Genomic DNA, 11,231 nt, shown 5'->3' on the forward strand with positions numbered 1-11,231 from the left:
CCAAAATATATATACTTGGTATACACTGGGCTTATCTATTTAAAATATATGATCTAAGGGTGGGACACACTTAGACCATAAAGTCCGTTGTGATACCGTAAATGGGTTGGCCCGTCTCCGCCCACTACTCCATGAACCATTTGGAGCTGTTCAATAACAGCAGGAGGGCTTTGACGTCGACTGACTTTTGGTCGGAGAGCTCGTCAAAAAGAGGGTGGCTCAAGTAAGTCCATCTCCTCATGACAAGAGCTGGGCAGTGACAGAGAAGGTGAGACATTGTCTCCTTCTCGTCACCACTGTGACAGCTCCTGCAGTAGTCGTGATACACTGTCAGGCCTAAGCGTTCAGCATGCCTGCCGCCCAGCCAGTGTCCTGTGATAGATTGTACTCAGACCATATCTGTCTTGTAGTACCACAAGTACGTTCTTCCCTCCATGTAAGATTGGCCTTTTTCAGGATATCCTCTTTCAGGAGTAGCTTGCAGTTCGCAATACACACTACAGTAATCCGGTAGTCGGAATGATCCCACAATCCACCTTCTTCTCTAACTTAGATCCGTCAGTGTAGAAAAGTACGCCCTTTGGCTTAACTAGTTTCTCTTCCCAATCCTGTCTGGAAGGGATCTTTACTGAGAACCTGTTCCCAAAGTTAGGAGAAGGTAAAACGTAGTCAACGGATTTCGGAAGTGAGTATCTTCGTAATATCCGTGTATGACCATAATGAGTCTCCGTCCAGGGTGAGACCAGATTTAGCCTTAGAGCTGCATCTGCTGCACATTTCTTTCCGAAGAGGAGAGTTGGCAGCAAGTGCAGAATTACCTCAAGTGCTTTAGATAGAGTTGTCCGTAGGCATCCCGAGATTAGCATGCATGCTAACCGTTGGACTTTACCTAGTACCTTTTGGTGGATTCCCTTTTCTAGTGCTGTCCACCAAACTAGTGACCCATAGAATAGTATGGGTCTAATGACCGCAATGTATATCCAGTGAGCCATTTTCGGGTTTAATGTTTCCCTATGGCCTTTTTGCAGGTGTATAGTGCCACAGTTACCTTTCGCGACCTCTCCAAGACGTTTGGTCCTCATAGCAACTTTATGTCTAGAATAATGACTAGATATTTGGCTTTTTCCGATAATTTAAGGGTCACCTCCTTACCTTTGGGAGGATAAAGGAGGGAATTTTGTATTTTCTTGTAAACAGTACCAACTCTGTTTTGTCAGGGTTCATCTCAAGGCCAGAGTTGGAGCACCATTGTGCTAGAACCTGTAGTGCAGATTGTATCATTGTGGATAAGGTATCAGGGAATTTCCCTGATGCCGCTATCGCTACATTGCCTGCGTACGCAATTATCTTGCAACCCGAGCCTTCCAATTTAAAGAGAAGCTCATTTAGCGCAATGTTCCATATAAGGGGTGAAAGTACACCACCTTGAGGTGTACCTCTGCCTACATATCGATGTGTGATCGATTCGCCCAATTCGGGGGTTTTCTCTCTGCTTCTAAGCAAAAGATTAATTAACTCAATGGTAGGTTCTTCGATATTCAGATCATAGAGTGCTCTGATTATAGTTTCAGGCCTGATGTTGTTGAAGGCACCCTCAATGTCTAGAAAGGCTACCAAACTGTACTCTTTATAGGTCAATGATTTTTCGATTGTATCCACGAGTGAATGCAGAGCTGTTTCGACGGACTTGCCCTTACAGTACGCATGTTGAGACTCGGATATAATTCCTGTTCTCATGCTTTTGCGTATGTGAACGTCCAAGAGCCTCTCCAATGTCTTGAGTAGAAATGATGAGAGGCTTATGGGCCGAAAGTCCTTGAGGGTGCTTTATGAGGCATGCCCCCCTTTGGGTATAAAAACGACCTTGAACTGTTCCATTTTTGGGAATGTGAGTCAAGTCAATGCAAGCTTGATAGATGACTTCCAGCCATGGAGTCATTCTATGAGATTCTATGAGAGATCGCTTGCATTTCTGCTGGGATGATACCATCCAATCCTGGCGATTTGTATGGCTCAAACTCAGAGATAGCTCATTTGATCTTTTCTTTATCGATCAGTGTTTGGGCGAAGTTATGCGAATTAGCTGCAGCATCTAAGCCATCATATTCCCGCTACTCTTGGCCAGGGAAATGGTGATTGACCAGAAGCTCCAGAGTCCCCAAGCTTGATTCCGTCCATTGGCCAGTCATAGAGTCTTCCAGATGTCCTGGTGCCATTGGACTTGAGGATAGAATTTTTCTTAGTCGGCTCGCCCCCGAGGTTGCCTCTATTTTCTCCCAGAAGTCTGCCCAAGAGGTCCTTTTTGCAAGCCTTAATGCTTTTTTGCTGGCCTTATAGGCCAGAATATTGATGCTACGAACATAGTTTTGGTATTAATCCGTAAACACGATAGCTCAAAAACGAAAAGAAATATCAACATGAAATTTTTGTAGCGTGCTCGGAACGTAAAAAATGAGGTTGAGTTCGTAAAGGAGCAACATAGGTCAATTGGGTCTTGAGTCCGTAGGATCCATTTTGTAAATCGTTAGAAATAGAACAAGAATTGAAATATAAAAAATTTTTCTTATAAAAAATTAATCAACTTTTGTTTGAAACTTTTTTTGTAAATATTACTGTTTACCTGTGAGAGCGAAAATTAGATTAGGACATTGCATGTATGGTATATGTATTAAATGGGAATATCAGTTATACGTATGTGGCTATGTAAGAGTGACTATCTTTCTTTACTTACATGACGTAAATAAACAAATGATTGCATAATCAACACTGTCTATACATGGTATTACAACAATTAACTCAATCAATTGTTTATTTACACTTGTTAAGTTTAAATTTGTATTAATGAAGCATTGCATCGTAATGATGTGATGTTTCTCTATATGTTTGTTGACAAACGTCCGGGTGAAATAATAATTTGGTGTTTTGTTTAGAATCCAGCAACATTACAAGATGCATATTCATTGATAGCATTAGGCAACGTTTGGTTACAAACACTACATCAACCCACTAAGGATAAAGAACGTGAGAAACGTCATCAAGAGCGAGCATTATCTATGTATAAACAAGTATTACGTACAGATCCACGTAACATATGGGCAGTGAATGGAATTGGTGCTGTATTAGCACATAAAGGTTGTGTGAATGAAGCACGTGATATATTTGGACAAGTTCGTGAAGCTACAGCTGATTTTTGTGATGTTTGGTTGAATATTGCTCACATTTATGTTGAACAAAGACAGTATGTTAGCGCCATTCAAATGGTAAGCACACTAACACTATTCTAAAATTGTTTTCATATACTATATTCACTGTCAGTCTAAAAATGTATGCTCTGTCTGTCTGTAGCATTCAAAACGTAGCATTTATTAATTTAAAAAATATTTAAGGTAGTATTAGGAGTATCTAAGGTCACACTTAAGTACTTATCGCATCAATCAATGTTTTTACTCGGGAGTCCTCAATAACACCTTCGATTTTGATAATTTTTTTTTAATGATTCTTTTTGTATATTATTTAAAATCAGAAACATTTCAAAAGGGAAAATACTTTGGAGGCAATGTTCCGATTGACATGTCGACGTCCAGCCTAAATCGCTAATAATAGAAGTTTGAAATTTAGAGAGTATGCTGATTTTATATATTGTAGGTGTCCTTTAAGAATAAATTTTTCGAAATTCGTCCTCTAAAATGATGAAATACGGGATGAAAGTTTGTATGAAAATATATACAAACAGTCATTTTTGAATTCATTACGTAACCGATTTAAAAAATTCCTTCCCCTATAGAATGCTATATTATCAGCAAATGGGCTGTATTTTATTTTCAAAAAAAAAAATTAAGGTTCCGCACCAGAATTAAAAATGTAATATATAGTGAAACCGACATTTTTGGGTCCAGTACCTACCTAATCGATTTTAAAAATTCTTTCATCTATAGAATGCTACATTATCAACAAGTGACATGGCCGTATTTTCTTTTCAAAATAATTAGGGTTTAAGTTAAAATACACTAAATAGTGAACAAAAGGGAAGTTAAGAGAATTGAAGGCTATAACGTGAATAACTACTAGTTATTTATATTGTTTAAACTGTAAGTGCAACTTATTTAAAAAAATAACTCTTGTGATTTTTTTTCCACAAGAAAATGTATTTAACTAAATAACAATAGAAATGGATTTAAACTTTTAAACCTCGAACTCTAGCTTTTATGAAAATAAAATACGGCCATGTTAATGTCAGATAATGTAGCATTCTGTAAGTGAAATAATTTTTAAATCGATTAAGTAGTGAACTCAAAAAGTGACGATTTGACTTTTTAAAAGATTTTACTGTGGGTGCGGAACTCTAAGTTTTTACAAATAAAATACAGCCCATAATACTTGCTGATAATAAAGCATTCTATAGGGGAAGAAATTTTTTAAATCGGTTACGTAGAGAACTCAAAAATGAAGATTTGTATATATTTTCATACGAACTTGCATTCGCTATTATAATCTTTTTAGGGGATGAATTTCTCAAAATTGTTTTCTTATTGATCCCTACAGTATAAAATGAGTATCCTCTCGAAATTTCAAACTTCTATCATTAGCGATTTAGGCTGGGCGTCGACATGTCAATCGGAACATTGCCTATCCACCCTCCAAATTATTTCCCCCTTTGAAATGTTTCTGATTTTATATAATATACATGAAGAATCATTTTTTTTTTAAATCTTCAAAATCGGAGCTGTTATTGAGAATTCCCTAAGAATGGCTATTTTATGTATTCCTTTATGCGACTATTTAAAAAAAAAATTTATTCGAAGATCATAGTTCCCTACTTTAACAGTCTAAAAATTAAATTTTTTTATCCTACCGTTTAAGATATATTTTTAATTAAAATTTTTTAAAATTACATGGGCTCTTATCAGCGTCTTTGTTCAATTTTACGGGAAATGGTTTATGTTTGAATAATTGGCACAGTTCACGTTTAGTAAAAAACTTCTTGATTTATTAAATAACTTTAAAAACGAATTTTTGTTTAACATGATTTACCGTACAGTTTTTTTTAAATTAATTTTTTTAACCCGGCGCTTGTCTTTGTTTTTCTGTCAGCAGCCATATTAGAAAGATTTAGAGGGAAATAAATAGCGGACTCTTAACAGAGCACTCTGAATTCAAACTATCGAAATTACCATTTTAAAATTGGCATATCTCGGTCAATTTTCAAGCTAGAAAGTAAAACAACAAACAAAAATGTGCACAATTATTTCAGTTAGTGGAGGAGTGATTGACATTAGAATTGAGACATTAGAATGGCAAAAGCCTTAAAAATCTGAAATAAAAGCATGATTGACCGTTCGGGATCCTTCTTTTACTGTTGACTAAAAATCAATTTTTTTGTTTTTAGTATGAAAATTGTTTACGAAAATTCTACAAATATAGTCATGTTGAAGTATTACAATATTTAGCCCGTGCATATTTTAAAGCTGGTAAATTAAAGGATGCAAAAATGGTATTATTGAAAGCACGACGTGTTGCACCTCAAGATACAGTTTTACTGTATAATATTGCATTAGTATTGCAACGGTTAGCAACACAAATATTGAAAGATGAAAAATCAACATTACAAACTGTTTTACAAGCTGTCCATGAACTTGGACTTTCACATAAGTAAGTATAAGTATAATTATAGGTATAATAGTAGAGTGAAATTACGCCTTGTGTATGGATTAAAAGTTCGAGCAATGAAACTTTGGGGTTTTTCTTTTCACATCAAAATAAGTATTTTTTGAAATTTTTTACGTTCCCGGAGTGGTGCAACATGTTTAAAAAACAAAATGGCGTCAAAAATGAAATTTTTTTCAGAAATTTTATCATTTTTATTTTATATTCGCAAAAGGAGACATCGGTGCATATCCAAATTTGGTAGGTTTGTAGTCAATGTTAAGAACTACTCCTCATATTTTTTTGGTGGGGTTTCGTCCCTTCCCCTCCCAGTTATATATATATGTATACATACATATGGTAAAACAGTTCATTTGACTGTAACTTGAAAAATATTCGATTGATTTTAATGAAACTAATATCAATAGTAGGTTTTATTACTTACAACTTTCGGTTAAAATTTTAGCAAAATCCGTTAAATAGTTCGGCCAAAATTTCCAATTTAGGGAATTGTTTAAAATGGCTGCCATTTTATGCCATTTTGTCCTACGAGGTTAAATTTTTTTTTAAATTGTAGCATTTTTTATTATCTTTCGATTTTATAATAAGTGACTTACCCGTAAAATGACTCCTTGATCCATATTTTTGCGAAAAACGGAAAATTTAACACTTTCTGGAAATAATTGTTTGGGGGGTGTATGGACTGGCTTTGGGGGGTGTTTTTTGCTTTGACATGAGAAAACTATTTTTAAAAGAGGTCTATATGGTTTAAAGCAAAATTTTTAAGTTTTAACCCCCGAGCTGTAAGGGGGAAGGGGTGTATGAAATAAATGTATCTTAAAAGATTTTAAAAAGAGGTCAAAATAGTTTAAAATGCTAAAGTAACCCAAAATTTTAGCTGTTTATATTAATATAGCACTTTTTACAACATCCACCCCTTCCCCTCCCCCTTTGAGATCAGCGACCCCAAAAACCCCTTTATACGTCCTAAAAATTTTGAATTTGCAAAAAATTTGAAAGGGGGAGCGGATTTCGCTAAAATTTTAACCGAAAGTTGTAAGTAATAAAACCTACTATTGATATTAGTTTCATTAAAATCAATCGAATATTTTTTAAGTTACAGTCAAATGAACTGTTTTACCATATGTATGTATACATATATATATAACTGGGAGGGGAAGATACGAAACCCCACCAAAAAAATATGAGGAGTAGTTCTTAACATTGACTACAAACCTACCAAATTTGGATATGCACCGATGTCTCCTTTTGCGAATATAAAATAAAAATGATAAAATTTCTGAAAAAAATTTCATTTTTGACGCCATTTTGTTTTTTAAACATGTTGCACCACTCCGGGAAAGTAAAAAATTTCAAAAAATACTTATTTTGATGTGAAAAGAAAAACCCCAAAGTTTCATTGCTCGAACTTTTAATCCATATAACAGCCTTTTTTTGCTTAGATTTACTCCAGTATAAGTATAAGTATAAGTATTACTTCTTTTAGTTTTACTTCTCTTTCTCTACTACTTATCTACAAATATCGTAAAAAGAGTTTAACACAGGCCTATCTACACTGGAGTTGATAAAAAGTTGATTTTAAATTAAAAAAAACTACTTTCAATGATTTTTTACCTATTATTATATTTACCCACCCACAGAGCTGGGGGTGGATTTGGTTCAACACCTCCCCCATATTAAGAATATCTCTACATAAATTTGAACTAACAATATAGTCCTGTAAATGCAGCCATTTATGAAACTCATCTCCACTGATTAGTTAGCTGTTTAGCATGAATAACTGATTAGTTTAGCATGCATATTATAAACGTTACAAACTTGGGACTAAACTTAGTATACCTTGATATATATTTCATATACACAGGGTATAACAAGGTTAATGATTATTGTGTGGTTTTGATCAAATATTGGTTCAAAACCAATTGGGCCTCATGTTTTGGATATTTTTTAATAATTTTTTTCTGTGACTTTTTTCACATAACCTCGCCGTTTTCATATATTGAGGCTTACATTTTGTAATCACTATTAACGCGTAGTTGATCAAAACCACACAATAATCGTTAATTTTGTCAATATCAATTTTTCATCACAATAACATTTTTTTTAAACGTTGGTATTTAAAAAACGGTAAGATAGGCGCTAATCTTTTATCTGGATCGTGAAGTTTTCCGTTCTAGATTAATAACACTGATCAAATATTTGATGTAGGTACTGTTTTTCCAAAATTGATTCCTAAAAAGCCGAATTAGAATGTGACGTGACGTACATATGTACACCAAAACAGAATTAGTTTTAAATAATTTGGCATTTTTTTCTAGATATTTCCAATATTTATCTGTACATGGTGATCGTATGAAATATGATGTAACACTAGCTGCTCTTGAAGCCCGTCAATGTCAAGATTTATTAAGTCAAGCCCAATATCATGTAGCACGCGCACGACGTGTTGATGAAGAAGAACGTGCTTTACGACGTAAACAAGAAGATGAACGTACTGCATTCAAAATGAAACAAATAGAAGAACAGCAACGTTTGGAGGAGCAACGACGAAAAGATAAAGAACAAATGCTACAAAAACGTCAAGAATTTAAGGAAAAGACAAAAAACGCATTGTTATTCGAAGAAATGCCACAAGAAAAGGGTAAAGGTAAAGGGCGTAGTCGAAAAGATCAATATGTCTCAGATTCGGGGGGTAGTGATGATGGTGTGCGAGGTAATGTTGAATCTGGTGAACCACGCCAAAAAAGTAAGAAACGACGACACAGTGGAGAACGTAAGAAGAAGAGTGGGAGCAGTAAACGTAAGCGTGATAAACGTGGCAACGATGGTCGTTCTGGCTCAGATTCAGATCGCCCTCGTGGTAAGAAGAGCGGTGGACGTAAAAAGGTTAAAGAACCAAAAAAGAAAACTGACGAAGGTCTTAGTGGTAAACAGAAAATGCGTATTGTTTCGAAAGCGACAATTTCTACTAGTGAATCTGACGATAGTGACGGCGGTGGTAAATTAAAAATTGCTAGTGGAGGTGAAAGCGGGAGTGGGAGTGATAGCGGCGATAAGAGAGTCAAGAAGAAGCGACGTATTGCATCCGAATCAGATCGTTCAGAGAGTCAATCGAGTCGTTCACGATCACGCTCAAAGAGTGGATCACGGTCAGGTTCTGGATCACGATCAAGAAGTGGTAGTCGATCAAAAAGTCGATCACGATCGAAAAGTAAGTCACGATCGAGATCAAAGAGTGTATCTCGTTCACGAAGTCGTTCAAAGAGTGGATCACGATCTGGAAGTCGTTCAAAGAGTGGATCACGATCCAGAAGTCGTTCAAAGAGTGTATCTCGATCTAGAAGTCGTTCGAAGAGTGGATCAAGATCTAGATCTGGTTCGAGATCCAAATCCCGTTCAAAGTCAAGATTCAGATCTAAGTCCGGTTCACGGTCACGATCTAATTCCAAGTCACCATCGCGTAGTAGATCACGAAGTGGTTCTAAAAGTCCTAGTCGGAGTAGATCAAGGTCGCCAAATAAGTCTGGATCTGGTAGCGATTAAACTATATATAAATTTAAATAATTTGGTATTAAAGAGTTGGGCATAATCTTTTAATTGAATTTGTGATGACGATTTTTGTAAATCGGGCCGTAATTTTAAATGTTTTTTGAATTTTATTTTTATTTATTTTTTTCTAGAGGATGTTAAACATATTAAAAATATAAACAATTTGTTTGTAAATGTAATTGTTGGACTTGCTGGCTCATTATTCATAATGGACCAAGAGCTAATGAACTTTTAAAAAAGATCGCATATAGTTCTAGATCGCACTAGGTAATAATTTTTTTTTGGGTGCCCTATTATTCTATTATCAGTTCTTAATAGAACTATAAATAGGTCTGCTGAATAGATACCATGAATGGTAACTACCCACTGATAGACACCTAATCGAGTTTGTAGTATGTAAACTATAATTAAAGCCATTTACGTAAATCTAAATCTCAAATCTAGAACACTTTGTCTATTTAGTCTACTCTTTGACTATTGTCTAAGAGACTGATTACTTCAACGTTTGGGTGCCTTTCAAGGCGAGTCAAGTAACTTTCACTGAACCGCGTAATTTCTTCACGCACTGTGGACACTTTAAGACTAGTCGTCATTACGCACGTACCAGGGAGATTCACTAATTGTTCGTAACACTTTTGATTGAAACCGTTTAATAATTTCGATGTTACTATTGCTACCAGTTCCTCATACTTGAATCCCATAAGTCCACACAGGTTTTAGAATTGATTTATACAATATTACTTTATTGTCTAATGATAACTTAGATTTATGGCCTAGCAGCCAGTAAAGTTTCGAGAATTTTAAATTTAATTTTTTTCCTTAGACCAGATGTGTTTGCGCCAAGTTTGCCTTCCGTCTAAGTGAATTTCCAGGTATTTTACCAATTTCAGAAAGCTCTGTACGCATGGACCTACACACCGCGTTGTACATTGACCGAGGCTAAATCCTTTAATCAATATTCAGATATTGTCGATAATGTTGAAAAGGAGCGTTGCTGTCACAGATAAAATTGCCAGAACGCGAATCATTTGGAAACGTATTTCAGATGTGACAGAAATTATCGTGCAAAATGAAGAGTATATTTTAAAAAGTTGAGCGTAAGAGTCTTCATTTACCTTTTTCATTTTGTTGGGAAAGAGACAATCAAAGCTTGATCAAATATTGCGTGTATCACAAACAAGTCGATATGTACAATTTGTAGATTATGGGATGGATGGATATCTTATCTTCAATTGAATCAGTCTGTACATTCGAGCGTTGAGTCTGGTTTGGCCGTCAACCAAACCTCCCAGGTCTGATCAGCGAGGTGCCAACTGCGATCTTTTCAATTTTATGTTAGCCAAAAATTCTTTGGCTCTTGATCCATAAAGAAGTTTTTCTTTTGATTGATTTTGTATTTGAGTATACTCGGCGTTAACATCATTATTTTACATATTCATTTAATTTTGTTTATTTTAGAGTTAAAAATTTCGTTTTGTCACAAAAAATTTTACGGACGGAAATGGACATACAGAGTGAAATTTTAATCTATGATTGCTTATAGTTCGTTTTTTAGTTAAACAAATAAAAAAATAAGGTAAGAGATAGAATAACGTAATGTGAGAGACAGGATATGTTTTTAGAGAAAATGTGAGTTAAAAACATTTGATTATTGAAAAAACACAAGTTGCGAGGGACAATAAAGATCTTTTGTTTGTGTTATTAACTTTTAAGCTCAAGTAAATTTTCAAGATCATTTTAAGATCAAAGTGAAATGACTTTGAAACTACAATTTTAGGTCAAAGTCATGGGCACAGGAATGTTCTCCATTGCACTTGACAACTTTTGGTTAAAGTATTTTTCTGTATCTACCGTGTTTTTTTTCGATTAAATTCCGTAATGACATATTTTTTCGAAAGCTGTACGATTTACGAAAAAATGTTTTAAATAAAAATGTTAGTTTTTTTATGAGGATCAACTTTTGATTTAAAGTGTTATTCTATCTCTTACCGTTTAGTAATTAAATTGACTATTAAGGC

At 34.9% G+C, this 11,231-nt stretch overlaps 1 protein-coding gene across 2 annotated transcripts in view; it reads left to right on the top strand.

Moving 5' to 3' along the window:
• Positions 1-10,730, top strand: part of LOC123299869 (RNA polymerase-associated protein CTR9 homolog) — a 35,735-nt gene extending 25,005 nt beyond the window's left edge. Inside the window, exons 6-9 of one of the 2 annotated variants that reach the window (XM_044882268.1) lie at positions 2,931-3,260; positions 5,387-5,649; positions 7,983-8,659; positions 8,759-10,730. In XM_044882268.1, the coding sequence (XP_044738203.1) occupies positions 2,931-3,260; positions 5,387-5,649; positions 7,983-8,659; positions 8,759-9,207 (1,719 nt within the window). In that variant the 3' untranslated portion in view covers positions 9,208-10,730. Of the gene's footprint in view, positions 1-2,930; positions 3,261-5,386; positions 5,650-7,982 lie in introns of both variants that reach the window. The other variant, XM_044882267.1, reaches the window with a different exon arrangement.
• The last annotated feature ends 501 nt before the right edge of the window (positions 10,731-11,231 follow it).

The sequence above is a fragment of the Chrysoperla carnea genome, chromosome 5, assembly GCF_905475395.1.
Source record: "Chrysoperla carnea chromosome 5, inChrCarn1.1, whole genome shotgun sequence".
Classification (NCBI taxonomy): Eukaryota; Metazoa; Arthropoda; class Insecta; order Neuroptera; family Chrysopidae; genus Chrysoperla; species Chrysoperla carnea.